Source organism: Rhinichthys klamathensis, unplaced genomic scaffold (genome assembly GCF_029890125.1).
Source record: "Rhinichthys klamathensis goyatoka isolate OS25496 unplaced genomic scaffold, OSU_Roscu_1.1 h1tg000099l_1, whole genome shotgun sequence".
Classification (NCBI taxonomy): Eukaryota; Metazoa; Chordata; class Actinopteri; order Cypriniformes; family Leuciscidae; genus Rhinichthys; species Rhinichthys klamathensis.
The window spans coordinates 97,926-125,850 of record NW_026606638.1 but is presented as its reverse complement, the minus strand read 5'-3'; the positions used below and the strand labels follow the sequence as shown (position 1 = coordinate 125,850).

General features: G+C 38.9%; 2 protein-coding genes across 5 annotated transcripts in view; both read left to right on the top strand.

Annotated features, from left to right (window-relative positions):
• Positions 1 to 4,197, top strand: part of clip2 (CAP-GLY domain containing linker protein 2) — a 55,984-nt gene extending 51,787 nt beyond the window's left edge. For all 3 annotated transcript variants that reach the window (XM_056252881.1, XM_056252884.1, XM_056252883.1), the window contains 3 exons: positions 1,372 to 1,560; positions 1,698 to 1,760; positions 3,616 to 4,197. In XM_056252881.1, coding sequence (XP_056108856.1) covers positions 1,372 to 1,560; positions 1,698 to 1,760; positions 3,616 to 3,627 — 264 coding nt within the window. In that variant the 3' untranslated portion in view covers positions 3,628 to 4,197. The remainder of the gene's footprint in view (positions 1 to 1,371; positions 1,561 to 1,697; positions 1,761 to 3,615) is intronic.
• A 3,429-nt stretch (positions 4,198 to 7,626) lies between these two features.
• Positions 7,627 to 27,925, top strand: part of gtf2ird1 (GTF2I repeat domain containing 1) — a 37,360-nt gene continuing 17,061 nt past the window's right edge. The window contains exons 1-10 of one of the 2 annotated variants that reach the window (XM_056252886.1): positions 7,627 to 8,028; positions 18,012 to 18,138; positions 18,222 to 18,363; positions 19,129 to 19,308; positions 19,433 to 19,616; positions 20,644 to 20,939; positions 21,105 to 21,200; positions 22,591 to 22,674; positions 26,210 to 26,393; positions 26,921 to 26,946. In XM_056252886.1, the coding sequence (XP_056108861.1) occupies positions 18,013 to 18,138; positions 18,222 to 18,363; positions 19,129 to 19,308; positions 19,433 to 19,616; positions 20,644 to 20,939; positions 21,105 to 21,200; positions 22,591 to 22,674; positions 26,210 to 26,393; positions 26,921 to 26,946 (1,318 nt within the window). In that variant the 5' untranslated portion in view covers positions 7,627 to 8,028; position 18,012. Of the gene's footprint in view, positions 8,029 to 18,008; positions 18,139 to 18,221; positions 18,364 to 19,128; positions 19,309 to 19,432; positions 19,617 to 20,643; positions 20,940 to 21,104; positions 21,201 to 22,590; positions 22,675 to 26,209; positions 26,394 to 26,920; positions 26,947 to 27,925 lie in introns of both variants that reach the window. The other variant, XM_056252885.1, reaches the window with a different exon arrangement.

Below are 27,925 nucleotides of genomic sequence, written 5' to 3'. Positions count from 1 at the left end.
CACACCAGACGCGAATAGCGCGTCAGGCGCGAGTGATTTCAATGTTAAGTCAATGCAAAGACGCGTTACGCGCGTAAAAAATTCCTGCGGCGCGAATGAGGCGTAGAGCGCGGCGCGGTAGACGCGAATACGCCTCATTCGCGCATCAAGTTCGCGCGAATGGCGCGAATTGAGCGTCTGGCGCGTTACACGCGAATGATGCATTTTGTGCATTCACGCGTTTGACGCGAATTCGCGTCTGCCGCCCGAGTTGAAAAATTTGAACTTCTGCGTCAATTCGCGCCGCGTTAACCAATCAGGAGCCTAGCTGCTTGCTGCTGTCACGTGGTGAAGTATCTGGATGCTTCAATAAATTATTTTGTAATTTGACGGTGGTTATAATGTAGTTCTAATGCACAACAAAGCAAATATTTTATCACATAAAACTTGATTTCAATATAGGCCTATGAGACATATTAATTTTGTATTGAATGCTATTTATTCCATATCTAGATTAGGCCTATATGAAATATTATTATAATGTAAAGACAACCAACATTCGTGTCTGGACAGTGATGTGTGTGAGAGAGAAAAAAATCACAGGACAGATTAATCACTTTTGGAGGCTGGCTCCATTTATCATCAAAACAAAAATAAATGACAGATTAGGTGGATGAGGGCGAGGGTGATCCTCGCTCCGATGCGGGACAACAGGTCATCAAGCTGGGCGCGGGACAGGCGGAAGTACCGCTGACAGCGGCCGTCATCCAGGCGCAGCTCCTGGAGCGAGCAAATGGTGAAACTCGCCACACTGGGTTCGCCTTTGAAGGGTCTGGTGGACACAAATACGGCGACGATGACCCCTACGCCACCGTTCTGCTCTCGTATTCAGAATATATGCTATTCAGAGCAAATACAGAGCGGTGACTCTCTCGATGAATGCTCGATCAACATAAAAAAAGATGGCCGGCAACGGGTTTCGATTCAGACGCGCGTAAATTTCGCTTCAAAGTTTTGTTTTTTACGCGCGTCAATTTCGCTCTTGACGCGCGAATGGATTCAAAGTGGTCAAGCGTATAACTAGACGCGGTAGGCGCGAATTTGACGCGCTATTCGCGTCCGGTGTGAACGTAGCATAATATGCTGATTTGCTGCTCGAGAAACATGTCTAATTGTTATCACAGTTGAGCTGCTTAATATGTTTGTGGAAACCATGAAACTTTTTCAGGATTATTTGATGAATCGAAGGTTAAAAAGAACATCATTTATTTGAAATAGATTTTTTGTAACAATGTAAGCATCTTTACTGTCACTAGTTTGCAGCTCACTTTTTTTCCATGTGCACTGATATATTGTTCATCCCTTTTAATTCGTACAATTTCCTTATATCAGAGTCGGGAAAGGTCGTCTCCAGACCACCGCCGATACTCTATGATGGACCCGTCTGCTTCAGACACAGAGGTAGCCCGTCTGCGTCAAAGGCTGCTGAGCACAGAAGATGCCCTGAGGAACGCTCTGGAACACAACCAACACGTGGACCAGCTAGTGCAGGCCATGCGTACCCGCCCAGACAAGAACCAGGTAAACACCTCAACCTGCTGCTGCTGCTTGGTGTTTCTTCAACTACAGGCAGTTTTTGTCCCCATTTATAATTTGTACACTGACAAAGTCCAACAGTTGAATAATTATTGAAATACTTTATTTCTTCATCTTCACAGGCACATGCTAGTGCAAATTCTGCAAATGGAATTCATCAAGAAGACACTTCCTTCACACAAGAGGTTAATTGGATTTACATTCATGCATATCCAAAGTGACTTAGAAGAGAGGAACAAAAGCAATTTGTCGAGGAGCCAACAATATCCAGATTATACAATGCCAGGTGTATTTGACAACTAGATTAGGAAGCAAGGTGTAGCAGTGTTGTCTGCTGAGATCCATCTTTCAGTCAAAGCCAGAACATTTAAGTTTGACTGACTGCAAAGGCGGAAATGAAGTCAGCTTTGTTGACAGCTTAGACAGTTACAGTCAGACAGAGAGGGTGAGAGGAGGCGGCAAGGGACCGTAGGTGCCTCAGTGTGTACTTTTATGAGTGGATATACTTCTGTGTGCCATGGACAACAAAGGGGAAACAAGAAAGTAGAAAGGGAGAAAAGAAAGGGATACTTCGTTCTGCCTGCTGTGTCTTGTTGGTGTCCTTTCTCGGTGGACTCGTGCAGGTAGAATCACAGGTCTTTCCCCAAGTTGGTCTTCATCCAGAGAAGGGCTTCACACAAAGGCTGCCGCTGCAGTAATGTTGGCGTATTAAGCACAACCTCACTGATTGCTTCAAAGCGGAGTCTACTTACTTCTTAAACAGCTCAAAGCATAGAAAGTGTAAACTAAGCGTACGTTTACACAACGACGACATGCTGTTTTCCTTTGAGTTTTCCGCGTTCAGACGACACCATTGTCAAAACGATCCTCATTCACACGGATCCGCGAAAAAGATTAAAAACGTTGTATTCTGCTGCCAGGCCATTAGATGGCACCAAAACGCCGTTGTCGTGTAAACGAACGGCCAAAACGCATAAAAAGTTTTACGTTTTTAGTTGAAAACAGTGTCGTGTAAACAGCCCCTTAGTGGCTACTAGTTTTAGTCGCTTTCGCAGATCTGTGCGAGTCGTTTTGACTGTGTTGTCTGTGCGCGGAAAACTCAAAGGAAAAACTTCTCCGTTTTAAAGGAGAACTCCGGCGCAAAATACCCCTTTTTCTCTAATTACACATTGTTACCTAGTCAACCGTTATCTGAGATTTGTTTTCATGATTATCGAATGTAAATAGTTTTATCTCTAAAAACAGTTTAGCCTATAAAGCTAGTATAACGCTAGTATATTGGGCATGGAGTAATGACAAATAAAAATCGCTTGTTAATACCACTAACAAGGCTCAAAATAGCCCCACACTAACACGGTAGCATAATGAGGGTCCCTACCTTCAAACCGAAGCATTGAGAACTTTGTCAGTGTCCAGACAGTTTAATAAGAAGATATTTTTTACATACAGTCAACTTCGCGTATACAGGCAGAAGCCATCTTTGAAAAACAGTCTCTACCAGTCGATCTACGAACGCCGATCCAAGCCTGCTGTTCGCGCTCACCTTATCACAACTTATAGCTCGTTCACATCTCACCAGCGCACTTGGATCGGCGTTCGTAGATCAATTGGTAGAGACTGTTTTTCAAAGATGGCTTCTGCCTGTATACGCGAAGTTGACTGTATGTATAAAATATCTTCTTATTAAACTGTCTGGACACTGACAAAGTTCTCAATGCTTCGGTTTGAAGGTAGGGACCCTCATTATGCTACTGTGTTAGTGTGGGGCTATAAAAATATACAGTACCTCAGATTTCTGGTCAAATCTAGTTGTACAGTCAATCGCAAAGCTCTTTCCCGTTTTAGATGTGTTTTGTGTGTTTTTCCAATAGTAACGCTGCCGCTCAGTCTTTTTGCCACTTGTGGGCGTGACCGCATTCACTCCAGCCGACGGTGACGTCATGCGCATACCCTCTATAGATGTTTTTTTTCACTCTGATCAAATAATAATGGAGAATCCTAATATTTGTTTATTATCCTAAACTCTATTTCTCTTTCTAGGAAGAACACTGATGAGGGCTAAAACAGTTCTTGGATGTTTAGGGAAGAATGGAGGTGTAATGGGAAAGAAGAAGCCAATTTGATGCCTAGACCTTTGGACTAATGCTTCACTGGACATCTTATTTTCCGTTTACAGTTAACACCAAAACAACAACTTTATAAATGAACAAACAGAAGCCACAAATTGAAGAATATCTAAAACGATCTGAGACGCTATAAAAGACATAATGGAAGTGGTTTTAAGGTCAATGGTACAACACGGACAAACCGGCACACCGATCCTGTAGACTACCTCCGAGATGGACAATGATGTCTGACTTAACAAACGAGAGAGTGTTGGTCAGGAAAACAAACAATACCCTGCTATACTCCCAGTTGGTTGTAACCAGTTGCCGTTTAGAAAACATTTTTGGCCTCAATTTTTACCGTTTAATTTATTTGCCATTTATGCTTTTCACCTTTTTTTTAAATGATAAACTGGCCAACTCTCAGCATAAGGTTTGAAGGACTTGGGCTGGTCACTAGATTCTGTAGCAAACAAGTAAATAAAAAAGACAGGCTCCCTTATTCCATACCTGCTCATTCTTGTGTTGATTTTTTTTCTTCTTTTTATCAAGACATAAGTTTTAATGTATGAATTATACAGTATTCAGCAACAATGTTCAACAGAATTAGGAAGTTAAGGTGCACCGTAAAGCTTCAAGAACCAGTATTGCAGTTTCAGTCGATATTAGTGCATACCTTTTGTAATATTATAAAATATTAGCAGACAAAGCCAACTCCCAACCTGAAGTTCAATTCAAATGATCAATGAACCAACAGCTTTCGTTTCTCGTTTTGCTGAATCCGTTTGATTGGCTTGTCTTTTAATTCAGCTGGTGGTGAGTTGTGATTGGAGTATCTTAAGGGGAGGTACTACATGCATAAGAGACATATTGGCCATATAGCAGCAAATACAATAATTCTGTTTCACCACTCAAAATACATTTAGCTACTTTCATTAGCTTTTTATTTGATTTCATTTGATCTTTATAAAAGAGCAAGAAGCATGTTTATTTACATGCACACAACTTTTTATTAAATATTTGACGGAAAAAACCTTTTGACAAAAGTGCATTTTTTATATTTTTGTCATATGCAAGTATAAAAGGAAAGCATCACCTGTAGTGCCTCCCCTTAAAACAACAAAAGACTGTTTGGCATTTTCTCTCTGATCAGATTTCTGTTTGTCTAAACAGATCTTTGCGTTATGAACTAAAAAAGAAATCTGATTTAACAGAACAATAACTGCAATCCCATAAATCAGTGTCTGCTCAATGGTATTCCAGAATTGATTCTCTCCTTTGAAAAATCATGTGGATGAAACAGAAACACTGTGCAATTAGGTCAAGTTTGTTCATAAAGCAACTTTATACTGATGTGATTGCCATTAGAACTAAGAAAGCATTTGTTTTCAATAAGAATAGGGAAAATGATAGGGCTGGCCCCAAGTTTTGCAGTTGAAATTGCTTTAGATTGCAGTTGGATTCGATAAAAATGCCTTTTATCTGTTGGGAAACTTTTCATTCACCACTTGCTGTAATGGTTTCCAAGAATCAGTAATTAAACATTAACAAAAGAAACACTTTGTAGTGTATTATTTGTAACAAATGGTTTCCTTTCATTGAAGGGTTTGTACATTAGCACTTTCCAAGTCACCACTACATGCCATACACACAATGTAATTTTTTTTTTTTTTTTTACCTAAAAATGTCATACTTTTGAATTCAGCATTTATAAAAAGGTTACTGTTGCTCTTAAAAAAAGTCATTTTACCACCATATCGGGATGCAGCAATAACCAGGTTAGTAGTCAACAAATATAGAATTTTCAATAGCCGATTCTTAATGTTACTCCCGATCCTAAATGTAAATCCTTAAAAGGTGTCAGTATTTAAAGTAGCCTACTTTGTAGTGAAATTTTCCAGTATCTTTTGGAAAGATTAAATATTCAAATTCACTTTGAGCATAATTGTGTTATTCTGTGTCAATTCTAATCAAGCTCACATATGCAAAAAAGTGAAACATTTATTTATGACAAATTAATATATATATATTTGATATTTTTTAAATGAACTAGCGAGAGTAAAAATCAACAGACTTTATTTTCTCAAAATCCACAGGACCAAACGAATCCCATATTTCATCAGGAGACATGCTTAGTAAAAAGTTATCAAAGGAATCTTCATTCCTCAAACCGTTTGGAAGATGGGAGTATATTTTTCAAGTCTAATTGGCCTTTATATTGTAAGGCAATATCCGAGAAAAAAAGAAAAGAAAAGAAAAAAGTAGTGTACTAGGTCCAAGTGAGTATACATGTCTACAAGACAAGCAAGAACATGATTTTCAACATATCGTTAGCCTCATAGCATATTTCTCGAAAGTCATATTTCAATCTTTGGAAAACAAGAAAAAACCACAAAATGACTTAGGCAATTATGCTATGAGGCTAACGATAATTGACCAGCCACTACAGAATGACAGTGTTGAGGGATAAACGCATTACAATGCTGTGCCGTTAGAGGGAGCTATAACATTACAAAATAATCTTTTTAAATCAGCCAACCTGTGAACTGAAGGCCGTTCCTCTCTTCTTATACTGTCTATGGTTCCTCTGCGCCTCTGTAGTCTTTGTTGTTGGACAGCCGTTTGTGATCAAAGATGCATCATGGTGCCTTAATATCTTGCCACATGCTGAACTATTATACAAAATTAATAGTATTAGTCCTACATTTATACTACACTGGAAATGTGTAGCCTATTAGCCTATATAAATGTTGTATAAATGAATGAATTTATGATATAAATGAAATGTGAAACTGTTTTTTGTTTGCTGGATCCTATGAGCACGACTGGTTGAAATTTGGTCAATATCCTCTTAATATCTGTCTATCACGTCTATCAGGCACCATTTTTAAGGAAACCCAGAAACTTCATTGATTTAATTCTTAGAAAATAACTTTTTTTTAATTTAACTATTTATTTTATAGATCAAAATTAAATCTGAAACATTGTTTGTCCTGACCTGGACATTCAGAAAATTGTTTATACTGTTCCAGAATTATTTCCAAAAATGTAAATAATATTCTTATAGCGCCACCTAGTGTTAGACCAATATGAGTGTTTGGGATTTGGAACCATCCCAGTTTTGGGTCTCTGATATTGGTAACAATTTACAAAAAGGTTTCATTTGCTAACATTAGTTAATGCATTAACTAGCAATGAGCAATAAATTGGAACAACATTTAATAACCTTTATTAATGTTACTTGATAAAAAAATTCACGTTAACAAAAACAACTTTTGATCTTAAAAAATATACTAGTACATTTTTAGATTAATATTAACTAAGATTAATAAATGCTGTAACAATAAACAATTATAACATGGTTCCAGCACCTTTGGTAGCCTACTTAGATACCTAATAGTAAAAAGAAAAGAAAAAGTAATTTTACTAAAATATTCATTTTATTAGAACTTTAGCTGAGGTTTATGCATTTTTCCCCTACATGCTATAATTAAAGAGTAAATGATTAAATAAATGACATTGTAACTTTATTGTGTGTTATGTTTATTCATTATATGTATCAAAATAACACACAATAAAATTACATTACAATGCCATTCATTTAATCATTTACTCTTTAATTATAGCATGTATAATTAATATATATATATATATATAAGTCAAAATCTCTAAAATCTCTCAAAATCAGCTCTTAGTAATATTAAAGATCCATTGCACAGGGCATATGAGGGCATCGTGGTTATCCACATTGCATTATCTTCATCGTATGATCAGAACTGTATTTACGGTTTCATGGAATCTGTTTTATTCCAAAACTCATCTGTATAAAACAGGGTACAGGTTGTCAGTTAAACCGTTTGCGTTTATTTGCAACGGTCTAGTTAATCTTAAAATAAAGCAACAATAACAAGGGGGGCTGTGGCGAGGGGCAGAGAGAAAAATAGAAATGTTACAGTCACAATGTCAAAAGAGTTAGTTGCTCACACATTTGTCCAGTGAGTGTCGGCGAGTGTTGCTGGTCCAGCGGTTCTTTAATCCTGTATGTAAATGACAGCCAATAGATGCTGTTGTTGAGTTGGGCTGGGATTAGCGGAGGCGAATGACTTTCAATTTTACTGGATTACAGAACAAAGAAAGGGGAAAGGGGACACACTCCTCTGTTAAAGAAAACAGAAAGAAAACGGGGCATATTGATCAAATAAACCACGTCGATTGCATTTCAGCAGACTACAAACCATTCGAGATTATGACATTTAATAAAGTCGCTATCGCCTTTCTTTAGATGGGAATTCGGCTCTCACTGTTGGATTAAACGGAGAATAAACCTATCCGGGATTGACAGCATAAGGTAATTAAACTTGGTACGGATTAAAGATAATTCTGTGTATGTATATATGAAAAAACATTTACGAGTATCGTTGTTGAGCACGTGACTTTTTATGGATGTTGAAAAAGTGAAATTACAGATTATAATTTAGGGGGAGGAGGATGGCTAGGAGTGTTAGCACACTTGCTATCATGCTAACGCGAATGTATGGCACTCAACGCGATGTTTTATACGCTTTTATGAAAGTAACACTCGTTATAATACGCTGTAGATAAGATAAACAATTAAACGCTTTTGCGCTCCGCGTTTTTGTCTAACACGAGCTGTAATTCTCTTGTTTTGTTTGTATTGTAAAAATGGCAACACAATTTGAGTGCTAGCAAGTTGCTGAAATGGAGCAATTGCATTGTTGGAAGGGTGATACAATAGAGTTAGTCGTGTTTATTTCGTACAGTTTGATAAAAATCGTCGTTGGCGTGGTCACGGACACGTTTTTCGACCTGAGAAGGTCATGTTTACAATGTCAAATCCACATATCAGTTGCTGCTAATCTGTGTCCACTATGAAGGCTGCTTTAGTGGATTATGCATAACTGGATGTGTCCCAGTAAGTTTGCGGCTGAGCAATAATATCACATGTCTCTAAACTTGCTCAGTTTTCCTCGAAGGACTTCTCGACTGTCAGATCCATTCATGAGAGTTTATGATTTATGTCATGCTGTCCCACTATGAGTCTAACTGAAACATGAACCATCCCAGAATGACTTGATGTCGGATTGGGCCTCATTGTCAAGCACTGTATAACAGTAATAGCTGTCTGTGTTTCTCTGTGGTTTTTCTTCACCCAGATTTTATATCTGACACAGTACCACAATTGTTTAGTGAACACAACTAAATGAAAATGATCATATTGAGTGTTATTTATATTGCCATGAACTGCATTAAGGGAAATTATGAAGTAGGCTGAATAAGAAATGTTACAATATTGTACATTTGTAAACAACAGGAGAAGTGAGAGTAAACTGTATGGGGAAAAAAACACTGGGATAATTATCAATTTTTCCACGAATTAAAGGAATATTTCACCCAAAAATTTAAATTCTTTCATTAAATACTTACCCTCATGTCGTTCCAAACCCTTAAGACTTTCGTTCATCTTCGGAGCACAAATGAAGATCTTTTTAATGAAACTATTCTACCACTTTGAGCTGCAAATAGTTCATAAAGAGATCGTAAAACTAATCCATATGAACTGAGTGGTTTAGTCCAAATTTTCTATTGAGACTCGATTGCTTTATGATGAACAGATTAAATTTAGGCATTTATTCAATATTCGCGCATTGATCATCAGCTTAAACAGAAGCTCAACCAAAGAGAGCAAACCTCATTGGTTCTTGCGGTAAATTTATTTTGAATTCCTAACTATAGCTTGGCCTATTTGATTAAATGGCTAGTTGAATTCTATTATTTGCATTTAGCATTGTTTTACTCAGACCTGCAACTCACCAGGTGAGAACCACTGAATCATTTTATGGTCATAGTATTGTGGAATCATTTGAATTACCTTATACAATGCTATATGGCAAACATTTAGTACCATGGTATAAAATATCATAATTTCAAGGTCTACTATGACATTGGTTTGAAAACCTGGTTGATTCACAGCTCAAAATGTTCCATTGCATTCTGATAGGTCTTTCAATCCATAAAGTCCCTTATGTTGGATATTACCTAGCAGAATGTTTTCTGTGCCCCTTAAGATGATGTTAAGCCCAATGTTTTTGTAATCTTAAGTATACATGATTATATGGTTAGTTGCATTTTATTATTTGCTGGTAATTGTTTTACTCCAACAGACCTGCAAATCACTAGTTGAGAACTACTGAATCTGACAAAAAGTACCATCTTTTATGGACATATGGTATTTTTTAATAACCTTGGAGAATCCAATATGGCATTCATTTCATATCAAAGTTTAATGATTTCAGTACTTTCTTTTTTAAAGATAAATTGGTTTAAATATTGACATTTGTCATTGCTTTAAAAAACTTTAGCTCTTAATATTGAAATGATCACATTCTGTTGAAACGGGTCTTTCAATCCACAATTTCCCATATGTTAGTTGGGTATTAGCTAAAGGATCTCTTTTAACAGTAATACATTTTTGCTACAAAAAGTAAGTCGTAAGTCTTTTCCGTCAGGACAATATCTTCCCATGCAGGCCGCAGTTCTTTGTGTTTGCTCGATGCAACATGTTTGTGTGGCCTTGGGGAAAATGTCCAGGGTGAAAAGAGTTAGGACCAATTAAAAGTCAATTATCAGCCCTTGAGCTGAACGATTTAGATACAGTTGTGTTTCTGAAGGGATCTATGAGCAGAATCTGTATAAAGGCTATTAGCAGAAGTATTGTGTATCAATGGCAGAACCACAAGCCTCTTAGGGCAAAACCGCTCATAAAACCCACGTTACCCTTTCTTGAGATGCCGGTAATATCTTTAAGCACCAAACAGGCAGTAATTCAAGAAGTAAAAGTGCAGCTACATTATGCTTCCCCCAGAGCTGAGGATCCCAGATAGCCTAAATGAAGAAAAAAAAAAAAGGATTTTGGCAGGGTGGACTCCTAACAAGGAGGAAGTCATTAATCTGAGCATTTAAGCATGTCAGTCCGGATCCTACTTTTCCTGCAATTTCTTTTAGGAGTGTCACCAGTTTTTTTTTTTTACCCTATAAAAATATATTTGTTATAGTTAACTCATGTCTTTTGACTATACTGCAAAAGAAAGCTTAGTGTAGAGAACAAAACAAGTCATTTATAGATGCAGCTTAAGGTGTCAGATGAATGTGTTTTCCCCTGCAGATAGGATAAGCCTGTTCAATGAGGAAGTTTCAACAATTTATTTGTCTTCAAAGCGTTTAGTTAAACATAAAAGTGTCAAGAGGAAGCTGTTAAATGGCCGTGACCCTTGTCATACAAAATAATTTGCTATGGCAATCATAGTTATTAATATAAGGGGGGTAAGATTCAATATTAACTCCAAACCTTAAAGGGATATTTCACCCAATCATGAAAAAAATTAATTTACTTAATTTTTGTTTCATAAGATGGACCCTTTCACATTTTCCGGAGTTCTTAGAAGTGAAAGTTGTCAAATATGATTTTTGTGTACATTTTCCCCAATAGCAAAAGAAAAATTCATGATAGTATTTCTATGACTTTCCAAAAGAGGAAAAACTGGATTTATGATGTTAATAACTGAGGAAACGCGTCATCATAGTCTGCGAAATCCATGGAAGTCAATGGTAACCATTACTGTTTGGTTACTATTCTTTCAAATATACTCTTTTGTGTTCCACAGAAGAAAGAAAGTCATACACATGCACTGAATAAAATTTGGTGTAGAAACAACTTTCACATTACAACGATGGATGTACTAAAAACCAAAGTTTTTCCTTTGTGTTTTTCGCGTACAGACCGAAAAGTTGTCAAAGCGGTCCCCGTTCACACAGATCCGCAAAACTGACAAAAAACGCTGTATTATGCTGCCAGGCCAGTAGTTGGCGCTGTTACTTTGTAAAGAAACACTGTGCCAGGGGCGGAGTGGCAATCGGGAGAGTCGGGAGTTTCCCCGGTGGGCCGGTAGTGTTTCGAGGCCGCGAGGGCCGGTCTGATAATAGTAATACATTGCAAGTTCGCCATGCGCACTTGGGGCCCAAGCGAGGGGGGGGGGGAGGTTTTTTTTTTTACATTTTCGATAACGTAGCGTATATTTGCACTAAGTGCCTCTCTTTTTAGCAAAAAGACGTCCGTCACGAAATAGCCACAGTGGCGTAGGGCGTGAAGGGCTGGAAAACAGCTTTTGACGGGTTCAACCCGAGTTCGAATCCGCCTTTTGCCGAACTCTCTCTTCTCCCTTTTCCCAACTCATATGAGATGTAAAATGTACCGCCTATACCATAAAGGTCTCTAGCGTTATATTTTGCCAACGACCTAAAATCGAAACCATGATATGGCTTTGTGCCTTTATAAAACAGCACAAGACTTTAAGTAGCCTATATAGCCATTCTGTTTGTGCTGAGTGATTGAAAGAAAAGTGCGCTCTTTGCTCACGCGATCAGCATGGTGATCTGGTGTTTTCTCCAAAATAAAAGCTCAAGGGTTTATTTCTTGCAAGTGAATAAATTAGGACAAAAGTATTTTAATTTTCCTATACTATTGTAATGTAGGCTAAAATATACTTTTGAAATATTCATTTTCATTCATACAGTACATTTATAGGCTATATGGATTTTACTAGGGGTGTAACGATACACAAACCTGACGGTTCGGTTCGTCCCACGTTTTGAGGTCTCGGTTCGGTTCATTTCGGTGGGGTGGGGGGGGGGGGGGGGGGGGTTTAGAAAGCTACAATTGCTTTTATTTTTTATTAAACAGTGCTTTAATGAACAAATTGTGTCCTTGTCTTTAAATTAATTAAATTACAAGTAAACGTTTCTCAAGGATAACAAAATTATCTGCTAATGCTGTAAACTACAGCCCTTACTTGCACATTACTATAACATTAAAGCTTAACAACAGAGCCTAGACTTTTTAGCCTAAATGATATAATAATAATCAACACTCAAATAACAAATTGTATGAAAACATGTAAACTGCACAAAAGGCAATTTTTGCATTAACATGTTTTTACTCTTTATTTGTTATTGTTATATAATAATTTACACAGTTGCTGTTATTTTCATGACAACTATTTTAAACCATACATTAAATAATCAAGATATCATAAACAGGTTAAGTAAAATATAATATATAGGCTAATATATAGCATTTATTTAGTGAAAGAGTTAGCAAACCAGCAAGCTGTGGACATTGAATGACTTGCCTGAGGTAAATATAAAGCTATGTGAAAAACTAAGCGTTTTATTGACGTATTTCCGCTGTTTACTCGAGTTATGATGCCTTTCAGTAAGTATACTGTATCTTTCAACATACCTTCGGGTGTCCATTCATGTTTATTCTGTAACTGAGGAAGAGATGATCGCGCTCCGCGCTGCCGCATGCATACAGTGATATCTGTCACGCCACATCTAAGAGCGCCAAAACGGCATTTATTGTTTGTATTTTGTGATCAAATAGACATAATTTGAAAGATTACACCTTGCTTATTATCAAAAGTAACAAAACACTGAGCTTATTGCGATTATATGTGGTTAATGGTGGTTAGGCAACAGCCCTGTATTCGTTGTGTACACATAACACATGAGGTGCAATGAGCCGGTGCTGGGCGGGGCCGCAGGGGGCGGGGCGTGTTCGGTTCGCCATGAGAGTATCGCGATACGTATCATGGGTGGTGTATCGCGGTTTTTCTGTTCGGTTCAAATATCGTTACACCCCTAGATTTTACGTCATATAAATAATTATATAAATCATTATTACATTATTATAATAATTGTTTGGCATCCTAAAACACCATTGATAATGTAATGTAGACTGAGACTCTCATAACTAAAAAGATGTTTGATCCCTCTTTAATGTCCTGGTACAAATCAATGCTTTTTCTTTGTTCAATGAGCAGTTCATGGGTTGGAGCTCTCAAAGAGCACCAGATTGATGCATTTAACCTTAAAATGTACAAAATTTTATTGCGGGGGACCATGCCCCCGAACCCCCCTAGAGGCACAGAGGTCCACGCAAAAAAATCCTATGTTGAAAGAACAACCATTTATGAACTTTACTCCAGCATAGTACAACAAAGTTCCTTTTAAGTCAGTAATGGCGCTTTTCCATTACCAGTACCAGCTCGACTCGACTCGCCTTGGCTCGCCTCGACTCGGCTCGCTTTTCGCTCCGTTTTCCATTGCAGAAAGTACCGCCACAAATAGTACCCGGTCGTCATAGCGACGCATTTCGTTCCTCGTTGCCCCATCAAGCTCTCGCTGGATCCTCTCTTCGGCAACCAAACAAAGGAATGTCTGCACCTCCTCGTTTGACCACGGCGTATTCTTCCGAGTTGCCATAATACTAGTAAGTAAGTTTAGTAACTATCTCTGGCCAAACTATTTAAAAATGGCGGGGTTATTCTGGATACTCCATCTGGCGCGTGCAATGATGACGCAGATTCTCTGTGACCAATCAGCAGTCGGCATTGTTTTCACGTCACATTTTAGTATCGGCTTAGCTCGCCTCAGCTCGCTTAGAACCTCGCCGGAGGTGGTACGAAAAAAAGTACCCGAAAGCAGGTACAGGTACAACTTTTACACAGTGGAAAACCAAACAAAGGCGAGTCGAGTCGAGCCGAGCCGAGCCGAGGCGAGCTGGTACTGTGTAGTGGAAAAGCGCCATTAAACTGTAAATGCCATGCCATTTTGTCCAAGGACAAAATATACATTTGGCCTGCCTAAGAGGGGGCCTACAAGACATTGTGCCCAGGGGCCTCTGAGCTCTTAATCCGGCCCTGCCGGCGACGAGGGCCGGTGGTCTAGGAAATTTCTCGGTAGATTTTTGGGTCCCACTCCGCCCCTGCACCGTACGCACCTATAGACTGAATTTGTGTTTTTTTTTTTTTGCTTACACAGAGACGATAACGGTGTTGTTTTCAAAAACACATTATGAAACATGTTTTCAGGCCCCTATGGCTCGTTGTCGTGTTAATGAGCAGCCAAAATGCATAAGAAGTTTAAGTCATAAGATGTGTTTTGGTCAGTTTGATCACAAGTGGTCGACACTAAATATAAGTGTTAATGGCTTATCAACTTTCAACCGCTTCCTCCTTGGTCGAAGAAGCATTCGACCGGATTGTTTTGGTTGTGTAAACGCTCATGTGGTCAAATGCGTTCAAACAGCCACAGAAGACCGCCTACTCTCCACCTACTGACCTAATGCGTAAACATTATGGGAAGCGCTGGCCAGATTTAAACTTTGTCGGCTGGAAACCCAAGTTTGGATTGAAGACGAACAATTTACCAAGTACAATGTTCTCTCACTATTCCTGATTTCTAACACACACTCCCAGCGTTCGGTGTGATCTTGCGGCTGTCAGAGCAGAAACGAAAGCTGGTGCTCTCTGTGTGTTTTTCCGTCGTCTCCGTAAATGTAAAGAATGCAAACAAAATGTAAATCGTTCATGTAAATTTTGTCCATTAAAATTTTGTCAGCCCATAGACCTTCCCTCGAAGAAATCAGGACAGTGGTTGAAGCGAATAAAAGAGATGTATTAAAACACCAGCCCCAGACTTAAATGCATGTTTGACTCTGAATTATCTCAAAATATGTCAGTGTCATTGTTTGTCTCAAGATGCACACCACTAATATATATATTTTTTTTAATCTTGGCTTTTGGATGTGATAAAATGGGTGAAAAAATCTTACGGATGATGTTTTGAAGGAGGGACCCTTCATAGCTTCCTCATAGCAAATTATGACGTCAAGTATGGCATGTGCAACCAGTGCTCACGTTTTCTTTGGAAAATGTCAAAATCTTCTTAGTTTTATTGTCTGTGAACTTCATCCTAAACATGCAATGTAAGTTGTGCCGATTCTAACGTTCTGATGCTAAAGCGACGATGACTATAACGTTAACAATAAAGATATAGTTCTAAATATAAAAGAATAGCAGAGGCCACACCACAACTGCAATGATAACGGCACAGAGAAACGATATCGTTGGAATCACTTTCAGAATGATTTTTCCTCTAGATTACAAACAATTAAACCTTTGACAGCCAATCAGAATCCATCCTACTTTAAAGAGCTCGAGCATTTAAAGCGCTAGACGATATAACTGCAGCGTGCAATAAATGGAACGATATCATCCGCTGGTGTGGACGCTAATATAGTTATTTTTATAGTTATGGTTCTTAGTGTAAACAGGCCTTTAGATTTGGCTATTTGAATGAATCGGAAAGCGAACTGGAGATAACAAGGTGCTGCTGTTGTCGTTTCAGTGTTGTACGTAATATTACACTCAGGCAGAGGCATCCGGCCTTGTAGCAGGATTTATAGGAGGTTTCCAGACGACTAATAGTAGTACTGGGCTCTCTCTGTGCAGTCTGTGGTTTTGGCTTTGCCCGGAGGCTGGGATAATGGCTCCCAGTGTCTGGAGAGATTAAAGGCCAGAGCTGCATTGTTCACATGCCTCGAGATTAGTTTCCAAGGAAACGGATTGTGGTTGCCATGTGAACACAAGGCCCGGAATTAGGATTGTGTTAGTGATTTATTTATTTATTTGTTTTACAGCTCACATTTGTCATCCCTGTTGTTTTTGTTTGTTTTTCATCTTTAAACTGTCTTTGTTAGCGCTCATATTTAAGCCCAGTCTCGTCCGTACTCAAGTTTACAGCACTGTAGTTTAGGGACGACGTGTCTAAAATCGAGATTGGAGGCGTCAGGGGGCGTCTGTCGAGAGGGACGGGTAAAGTACTTCACTTTAGGGGTCTCATGCTTCCAGGCCCTGTCTTGCTTCCAAGGAGAACAAATTAAGGATGAAGGGTTTTAAGGCAATAATCTGAGCTAGCTTTAATTGGTTGACAAAGGCTTATCGTAATTAGCTACTTTCACATGTGTGTGACGGATTTTGGTGTATTAGCACAGGAGAGGGTATTACTATCACTTCCCAAAGCTTCTTATAGGTTTTTCCATCCTTCAATACGTTTTGTACAGCCGCAAATATTGAAAAAAGTTACTGGGGAACTTGAAACCTTTCTACTCTTTTAGGTTTGTTTTTGCACATAATTATAACACTATTAATCTGCTAAGGGGTAATTACAGTGCTGGTCAGAATTATTTGCCCCCTTGGTAAATATGATCAAAGATGGCTTTAAAAAATAAATCTGCATTGTTTATCCTTTTAATATTTTATTAAACAAAATTCAATTAATTAAGAAATTAAAAAAACAGAATTGCAACAGATGCTTGGTTTTGTGCTCAGTGACCCATTTTTGTTTTGATTTAAATTTTTGTTTTTTGATTTTGACTAGACTAAAACTCTTAACTCATACATCTAGTATGCATGCAGTACTATACAGAAGTCTACTTGCAAACTTGCAGTACTGTGAAATGTTTTTTGGGCTAAAAAAACCCCTAAAATGCTGTAAAGTGAAGATGTTTTCTAAAACAATGCCATGATAGAGCTTATTTATTAATAAACTTCTATTAAATCAATCCTTGGTACACTATTTACTATTTTTACGGGTAGTTTGCCACAGTTCTTCTGCTTCTGTCTCTTCATATAATCAGACAGATTTGATGACGGTGAGATCAGATCTCTGCGTGGGCCATCCCATCTGTTGTAGGACCTCTTGTTCATACAATTCATTTCAATATATGACACAAACCCAGAAAAGGCTAATAATAATTACATACAAATAAACAAACAAACAAACAAACAACAAAACCATGTTACATAGAACACATTATTCTTAAATCCCTAACCTTCAAATTCCCTTAAAAGCTTTTTTTAAAATTCAGATAATATGTGTAAAGAGTTCAAACTTTCCTACAAGCAGACTAAAAGAAAATATATAAATTAGCAACTTGTTGTGCCTAAATGTACCTAAAGACTAATATTTATGTTACAAAAGATTTCTGTTTAAAAATAAATGCTTTCAAATGTTCTATTCATCAAAGAATCCTGATTTTTTTAATCACGTTTCCACAAAAATGTGAAGCAGCAGAACCTTGATAATAATAGTGTGCACCAAATCTGCATATTAAAATGATTACTGACATGAGTCATATGTTTGTGAATCCGACTACACTGAATAATTGCGCTATTTGTTTTTCTGTGTATCCTACTGTACATGTCAACTCAATAGCAAGAGATGCTTTGTTTTGACCGTTATTTTGTAGATTGTACATCTGTCGCTTACTTACGGCATCAATTTATTTGTCAAATTAAATATGGTATCTGTTTTTGAACAACTTTTGGCGCAACAGCTGTTATGTTTTATTTAGTGAGTAATTAAGTTTATATTTGATGTGCATTTCATTCCGTGTCTTTCCCTCAGAAGAATGGCACAGATACGGAAGCTGGGCTGTGATGGGATGAGGACCAACTCTCGGCCAGAGCTCAAAGTTCCCCAAGTGTCAGCCAGACAAGAGATCCTCACCAGCCTAGTGTCTGCTCTGGACTCTGTGGTAAGACTGTTTAAAGATACTTACAGTGAGAGTATAATGCAACTTATTTGTGCTGGATGACTTGAATCAAACCGTGTTTGCAGTGCACTGCCATGTCTAAACTGAATGCTGAGGTGGCCTGTGTCACTGTGCACGAGGACAGCGTGATCGCCGTGGGAACAGAGAAGGGAAGAATCTTCCTAAACTCCAGAAAGGAAATACAGACAGACTTTCACAAGTTCTGCAGTGAGTCAACATGAAATCCAAAATTTACCCTTTTTGCTTTCTTAATACATATGTTATTCTATAGTAAAAAAGGGTTTTCATGGCAAATTGTCTTGGCAATTATAACCGTTAGGGGTGTAATGGATCGTAGTTGATCCGTGATCCGTATGGACCAGGCCCCACGGTTCAGCACACTTGATTCATTGAAAAATGTAACTATTATAGAATGGAAGTTTATTTTCACATATTTGGTCTTGCCACCAGAATGAAACAGTTGGAATGTCAAATCAGATAAATGTTTTACTGTAAAAACAAAATTAAAGTTGTATAACACATTTGAGTAATCTCAAAAGTTAACATATAATTTATGAAATAAATATATAAAAATCTGCATCGTTTTTATATCATATTTTTACCAATATTGCAATATTGTCATGAAGATTTATAACATATACTACTGTTCAAATATTTAGGGTCAGTGAGATTTTTTTGTCTTTTTGTTTTTGAAGGAATTTAGTTCTATTATTCTGCAACTTAGGATGCATTAAAAGTAACATTAAAGATGTTTATAATGTTACGAGAGATTTCTATTTCAAATAAATTTTAATAAATAATTATTTTCAATTGTAATCATATTTCAGAATATTACTGTTTCTACTGTACTGTATTTTTGATTATGAAAAAAAATCTTTTGAACGGTCGTGTATGCAATCCTCATATAACAGTACAGGTGTTTCGAAGCTATTTGTGCTGTTTCCTCAGAAATAACAGATTTATTTTCCACAGAAGTGTCCTGTCTGCAAGCATTAACTTCCATGAACTCCCACGCCAAAGCTCCTGATGTGGACTGCAGCAGGACTGGCAAAGACTGCGGGCAGCAGGGCAGACAGAGAGCCTTAACAGACACTCATTCCAACATCTTCGTCCTAAGGAAGATGGTGGAGGAGGTGTTCAGCGTGCTTTATAGTAAGTTGACAGTAGTTGATTAGGGTTTTCTTCACATTTTTATGGGATGAAACGCAAAAAAGGGATGTACAGTATTTGGCACAAAAGCAAAACCATCATTATCCACTTAAATGTAATGTTTTAGGTGAGGCTGTTGGGAAGAGCAGCCTGGTCCCTGTGCCTTATGACTGGATTCTCAAGGATCCCAGCTCAGTGGTTGTCTACGGCCTGCCTGATGGTGTGACTTTGAGAAAGCCTTCGGAATATGACACCAAGACCTTAATGAAGATCTTAGAGCAGAGCAACCGCATCCGCTTCATAGTCAAAAGGTCAGTCTTCTAGTTGATTTTTTTTTTTTTATAATACACTGGAAAGAATGCAAATGCCTGTTTTTTTTCTGCACAAAAGATTGTAAAATTAAATGGAAAAAAATGCATCTCTTTAAACTCCTTTACATAAAAAATTCAAACTATGACGATTTAACGTTTTTTTTTCCGCAGGGTATGTGATTTTCTTTCCTGTAAAACACAAATAAGACAAAAGCTTTTGGTCAGGTGTTTCTTACCATTTTAGATAGAGGTTGTTATTGCTGTCAGAGAACAAGGAAATGGATAAAAGCAACAAAAATAACAAGAGGAATGAAAAAGTAAAATGTCAAAACGTGCTGACAAAATGGAAATAATCTACATAGTCTAAAATTAGATTTTGTAATATTAATCTAGGATGCACCAAATTGCTAAAAAGTGACAGTAAAGATTTTTACATAATTACAAAACAAATCTTTCAAATAAATGCTGTTCTTTTGAACTTTCTCTTTATCAAATAATTCTGTAGCGTGGTTTTCACAAAAATATTAAGCAGTTTTCAACATTTATAATAATAATAAATGTTTCTTGATCTCCCAATCAGCATATTAGAATGATTTCTGAAGGATCATGTGACACTGGAGACTGGAGTAATAATGCTGAAAATTCAGCTTTACCATCACAGGAATACATTACATTTTAAAATATAATTAAATAGATAACAGTTTTTCTAAATTGTAATAATATTTCACAAGATTAAAATTTTTCTACTGTATTTTCATGTTATATGTTATTATTGTATGTTATTTATACATTATATATATTTAATATATATAAATATAATGCATGTCTTTTATGGATTCTGTAATAAAGAAAGTATATAAAGTATATATATTATATGTGTGTTTTACATTATAATAACTGAATCTATTGTCAGGTGGGTTGTATTTTGAAGTAAATCATATGAATGGCTGCTTTCATTCAAACATTTTTTTTTTGGTGAAATGGAATGAAGTTCATTGGTGTGAATTTTGTGTGTGTATTTTAATAGAACACCAGAGGAACCCTCTCGGGATGCCAAATCCTGTCCGGAAGTCAACCATCAATCTTCGACCTCAAAGAGCGTAAGCAACCACGCCTCCGTCAAACCCTCCATGCAGGAAGTGTCTGCTAGCAACTCCATGCTCTCCAGCTTCCTGTACGGCATGCCCATGTCCTCCCAGCCCCACCCAGACAGCAAGCTGGACCTGAAGCCCACATCACTGCACTGCGTTGGTAAAGAGCGGCTGGGCATGTGGGCGTCCGCTGAGGAGAAAGCGGTTCAGGCCAAGGAATGTGCTGACAATGGTTAGAGCCTCCTGTCGTCTTTCTATATACACTGGCTTCCACTACCTTTCTATGGAAATGAATCACTGTTGCACTTATGATGAGTGATATCACACGTGTAGATGCTGAACCATGTGGATATTCTTCTTTTTTATGTGCTTAACTCTGTGTGTGTGTCTCTTCCAGGCGAACGAATAGGGCTGGCAGCGGATCTTACCCAGAGCCCTCCCAGCATCCATGTCTCCAAGCGCCTTCTGTTCTCCATAGTGCATGAAAAATCAGGTGGGCGACAGACTGTACTCGCCATTACAGCGTCTGGCCAAGGACAAGCTGGCCTTCATTTCAGTGGGTTTTATGGGGTCCCAAGCAGTGCGTCTAATAGAGCTAGAACAGGATAAATACCAAGTTAGTTTCCACCCCAAAATACAAACACAAGGAATCTTCACAACACTATAAAGTGATAGTTCACCTAAAAATCAAGGTTCTGCCATTATTTATTCACCCTCATGCCATTCCAAAACTTGTATGATGCTATATCTTCAGTGGTACATAAAAGGAGAATTTTTGAGGAATGTTAATGTAGCTTCTTATATCAATATTTCACAGTGTTCTGAAAAGACAGAAAAAAATCACTATGTTCAAAGTCTTCTGAAGCCATATAATAACTTTACATGTGACAATGGAAAATTATTTTTTTGTTATTATTCCCTGATAATGTTCCTCTTCACTATAGCGCTCAAATTACCATGCCATCATTGAAGTCAGTAATTATATATACGTATATATATAGGTAACAGACATAAATGACACAAGATCACCATCCTTTTTAAAGCAAGACATTACAGGTAAATACTCTCACCATGCTCACATACTACACCATATGATTCATATGTTAATATGTAAAAAAATACAAATGAGGCATTATCTAATTAAACATGCACTCATTTGCATACATTTCTAGAAAATAAATCTGAACATTGTGTAAAGCCAGTTTCAAACTTTCAGAATACAGAATAAAACTGTTAAGTTTGGTGTATGTAAGACACAAAATGATAAAGTGTAATAAAACATTATTGTTGTCCATTTCAGAGAGTTGATAGAGGGTATATAGGGTGTGTTAGCAAATTAGTCTTTTTTTTTTTAAGCTTGACATATTGACACGCTTACTAATAAACTGTTGTTTAGTTTATAAAAAAAAGCAGCATGATGATTCTTCAGAAAATAACAGCATATGGGTTTGGAGTGATTCAGTGATTAAACAACAACAGAATTCCCTCCAGTAAGAAAACACAGCTAATGTATAATTTAAACTCCCCGTAAATAAATCAATCATAGCTAACGATCCACAAAGTATTCTTTATATATCGGTGGTATTTGTTTAGATATGGCTCCAGGCGAATGAGACATAAAGAGGGCTGGTTTTGGCAGAGTGAGCAGTAGTAATGGGAGTTTGGCCAGGTCACCTGGGCTACCGAAGTCTGTTCCTCTCTAAAGATCAGCGTGAAATCTTCAGTCACTGCAGAGAGTCAGGACCTGCCTTAATTGTCTCCTATGTCTAAACGAACCGAGGAAAACCTCAATGTACCCAAATACATTTCAGAAAATGTCAACAGTCAGGGAACATATGAAAGATTGTTACATGATACAGTTTTGTTTTGTATTGCATGCACAGAAAAATGGGACTCGTTCATCAGGGAGACCGAGGATATCAACACCCTTCGAGAATGTGTTCAGATCCTCTTCAACAGCAGATATGGTGAGCTCTCAGTGCACAATTCACAGCCATACCACTATACAATAATTGTAATAAATGCATATTGATTGAGAAAGTGTGTAGAGCTGATGTGTGTACTTTTTAACCCTTTAAAGTTTGACATATGAAATAATCTTTTTTTTTTTTTGAAATGGAACTGTTTATTGAACCTTTAGACTCAATCTAAAAAAATCTAAACCAGTTTGCATACAAGTTTTTTGTTGAGTATCATATTTGATACATCAGGCTTTTATGGCTCTTATAGTATGATATAGGAGAATATGGAGCTCATAATTGAGGTGGAAAAAAACACCTACATTTTATGAGCAAGAATATACAATTTGGTGCATTTTTATATGACCAAAATATAAGATGAAATTCTAATAGCTTGTAATATAAATCAATGAGATCTTTATAATAGTATAACAGGATATTAATGCAGAAATATCAGTTATACAAAAATAATATACAATTATTATAATTTTATGATCAAAACTCTATTGTGGGGGCAAATCATATAATGCAATGCAATTCCTCAAAAGTCTGATGTATCATATTTGATACTCATTTTACCTTGTATGTATGGATAATCAAGTAAACCTAAGTTCCTTTAGTCAGCTAGTTTTCCAGTGTGTCACGACACACGAGAGAAACAGTAGATCCAAGTGCAGTGAGATATTTATTGGGTAATCCGTGAAACGTAATCCAGTCCAGGCAAGGGTCAAATACCATACAAGCAATCCAAACAAGAACAACGAACAGGCAGGAACAAACCAAGAAGTGTGAGACATTAACAACGACTCCGTACACATACTAACACAGACAGGGAATATATACACATATCTAACAAGACTAACACAGAACAGCTGAGTGCAATGAACTGATGAGTGACAGTGACAGACAGAATGCTGGGAATTGAAGTCAAATGTAAAGGACACCGTGAAAACGAGGACCTCTAGTGATAAACAAGGGAACACAACCAGACACTGTTACATAACCCCCCCTCTACGGAGCGGCTACCAGACGCTCCACGACAACACTAAAACATGATACAAGTGTTCAGGAGGGAGGTGGAACGGTGGAGGATCAGGGGAGGGATGGTGGGCCAGGTCCGTGAAGGGAGACAGGAACAAGGGGTGAGGCCTTAACCGGGGACCAGGGCAAAACACAGAGTCCATCGGGCATCCAGGGCGAATCACAGAGTCCATCGGGCGGCCAGGGCGAAACAGAGAATCCTTTGGGTGGCCAGGGCGGTTAAGACCCCTCGGGCGGCCAGGGCGGTGAAGACCCCTCGGGTGGCAGAGGCTCTGGAACAGCAGACACCGGCTCTGGAACAGACGGCACCGGCTCCGGCTCTAGAACAGCCACTGGCTCCAGCTCTGGAACACACACTGGCACTGGCTCCGGCTCAGGAATAGCAGACACCGACTCTGGAACAGCAGGCACTGGCTTCGGCTCTGGAACAGGCATTAGCTCAGGAACAGACACCGGCTCAGGAACAGACACCAAAACTGTAACAGCCACAAGAACAGACACAAACACAGAAACAAACACTGGTTCAGGAACAGGCGCTGGCTCCGGCTCAGGTACAACAGACACAGGCTCCGGCTCTGGAACAGGCACTGGCTCTGGAACAGCAGACACTGGCTCCGGCTCTGGAACAGCAGACACTTGACTCGGGACCACTGGACTCGGGACCACCGGAACTGGGACCACCGGAACTGGGACCACCGGAAACCCAGCGGTCTGCACTGGGACGCCCTCCAAAATGACTGCATGCTGTACAGGGACGGCCTCTGAAATAACCGCATGCTGCACAGGGACGGCCTCCAAAATGGCCGCACGCTGCACAGGGACGGCCTCTGAAATGACCGCATGCTGCACAGGGACGACCACCGGGGTGTTGGGGAGATAAGAGGCCCTTCTCCTCCTCCTCCGTCCTTGATGGCAAGGTGCAGCCTCAGTACTAGACGGGACCAGCGGCGAGGACTTTGGACTGGACAGGACAAGTGGTGAGGACCTTGGGCTGGACGAAACCAGTGGCGAGGGCTTTATGATGGATGGGACCAGCGGCGAAGATCTTGTGCTGGGCGGAACCAGCGGCAAGGATCTTGTGTTGGACGGCACCAGTGGTGAGGACCTTGCGCTAGATGAGCCCCGCGATGATGACTTTGTGCGGGGTGGAACCAGCGGCGAGGATCTTGTACTGGACCAGTCCGGCGGCTCCGGATCAGAAGAATGGCAAGGCGGAGGACGGTGTCGTGGAATTTGTCGACCACCTCCTCCCCTGCAACCTCCCCGAGTTCCGGAGAACTTCGCCAGACGAGTCCCCAGAAACGACTCACCATCTCTGATGGACGAGTTCGCTGAAGCCTTAGCCACCGCTGCTTCCTCAGTCTGCTGGGCCCATAAGCCAAAACATTGAAAAATGTTTAGTCGAGGCGCTTCCTCCCCGACCTGCGAACCTCCTCTCTGTGGTCCCCTTCCTTCCCCATACACAGGAGAAGGATTATGGAATCCCGAACTGCTGGATCTATTCATCGGGACGGAGTCGTTCTGTCACGACACACGAGAGAAACAGTAGATCCAAGTGCAGTGAGATATTTATTGGGTAATCCATGAAACGTAATCCAGTCCAGGCAAGGGTCAAATACCATACAAGCAATCCAAACAAGAACAACGAACACAAGGAACAGGCAGGAACAAACCAAGAAGTGTGAGACATTAACAACGACTCCGTACACATACTAACACAGACAGGGAATATATACACATATCTAACAAGACTAACACAGAACAGCTGGGAACAATGATTACGGGGAACAGCTGAGTGCAATGAACTGATGAGTGACAGACAGAATGCTGGGAATTGAAGTCAAATGTGAAGGACACCGTGAAAACGAGGACCTCTAGTGATAAACAAGGGAACACAACCAGACACTGTGACACAGTGTTCATATTGAAATATTACTAATATAAAATGTCTTACATTTTACTTTATAAAAAACAGTAGAGATTTCACAGCAAAAAGACGTGAAGCACAACCTGAAGAGAGACGGAATATTATTTTACTAAAACCCCTTTTACTTGCTAATAAAATATGAACTATCAATCAGATGACTGAAGACATGTAGTAGATTTTGTACAACAGGTTTTTCAGCAAAGTTTTGATCACGTTGATAGTTTAGAGGCCTTAGAAACTTGCTTATCAAATATGATACAGTATGCTTTATAGGGCTCTCATCACAGCTTAATATGCGGAGAACTGTAAGTAAACCATTAGTAGCTTGATCCCCCCAAAAAGTATAAATACTGTGTCTCTGTGGTGCTATATAAAACAGCCAGCAAAGCAACATTGGCTCAACATGGTGTGCGTTCAGGGCGGGATCACCTTTTTGACTGACCAATGGCAGTTGGGGGATTGTTTAAAAATCGTTTTAAAAACAATTTTTCTTTTTCAATTCGGTTTTGGAACTCTGGTAGCGCAGACATTACATGCTTCAGCTTTAACTCATCACATAACTAATGTTCATTTCAGCTGAGGCATTAGGCCTGGATCACATGGTTCCTGTGCCGTACCGTAAAATCGCCTGTGATCCTGAGGCGGTGGAGATCATTGGAATTCCAGACAAGATTCCCTTCAAGAGACCATGCACTTACGGTGTGCCTAAACTCAAACGGATCCTGGAGGAAAGGCATGCTGTCCGCTTCGTTGTCAGAAGGTTCGAGACTCCATCTGAGCATACTTTTATTTTGAGGACTAATCTTGACCTGACTAAGGAGATTTCCTTACGTGACATAGCTGCTCAATTAAGTACATCACCAACATAGTTAAACTGCTACAGCGGCAGTGTGATTTGTAGCTCTTCCAATTTCAACGTGTGACGGCGGTGTCAGAGATTGAATTACTGATAACCTTTCATTTTTGGTCATGTAATTAACTGTGGGGCTCATTGAAAATGAATCCAGATATTGGTACTGGAGTTTTTAATTTGCTTCATCTGAAAAAAAAAGAAAAAAAAAGTCTAGCCGTCTTTGCCATCTGGCAGAGCAGCACTAGGCATCCAAAGTGGAGCGTCATGCTGGCTGTAACCGCTGCCATACATGAGCCAGCGTGGAGCCGCTGATTTGGCATAATGAGGAAATCTCCTGCTGTTCGGCACCAGACATGCGTAGACAGCATTTCAGATTTTTAATATGTTTAAGCTGGTCTTACAGGAACTAACAATTTTCTTTTTTCTTTTCTTAGAATGTTTGATGAACGGATCTTTACTGGTAGGTATTTCCTGAACCAGAATCCATCTGACTTATTACATTGTAATAGCATTGTTATAACATAACTTGGTTACACTTTATTTTAAGGTGCTGTTGTTACACTGTAATTATACATTTAAAGCTGCAGTCCGTAGCTTTTTTGGGGTTAAAAATGATCCAAAATACATATTTGAGAAAATACATAACCAGCCAGTGTTCAAAACTATCTGCTTGCCTTAGCTCGATTCAAAGCGGTAAGCTTGTAATAATGTTTTTAATTCCAGTGGTACTGGTGGATTTCCGCGGGAGATTCGAGCATGTCTTTGCGTCATTACGACACATCTGTACACATAAAGAGGGAGTCTCGGCTAGTAGGCTATATTGCGTGTGAGGATGCTGGAGGTGGAGATTTATAGCCTTTTCTCACAGCACTTGATATAATTAAACTTCTCAATATAATGGCGGATCCAGAAAGGTTCAAACGACAATCACCAGTGACAACTAGAGATTCACCCGCTGTAAAATGCAAAAGACTTCGTTCGGACTTCGGAGTGGCTACAGAAAAAAAGAGAGTGCAACCGGACACATGCGAAAACAAGGATACATATCGGAAGGACATTAGTGTAGACATGTAGTCACGCAATGCTGACGTTGTTAACATTAACAATTTGAGAACAAAGTATAATTTGCATGGTTTTACGTGATATGATAAGCGATTTTTAGATTTAATCAGCGTGATTTACTGCAGTGTCAGAACCAGAACAAAAGTGGATGTTACTTGTTCAGATGACATTTTCCGGTGAAAATTATTATCTTGGTCATACATCCAAAAAGATAATCTGTGATTCTGAATGCCAGTATCCACACCGGCGCGTGACTGACAGCTGCACACTCTCCTCAAACATTGTGTTCATCCGCGCTGTGCCGTGTTGAAGTACAACTCACGTAAAGTTGATAATTCCGCGAATGACTGCAATTGCAGATTTCGAACAGAGATGGC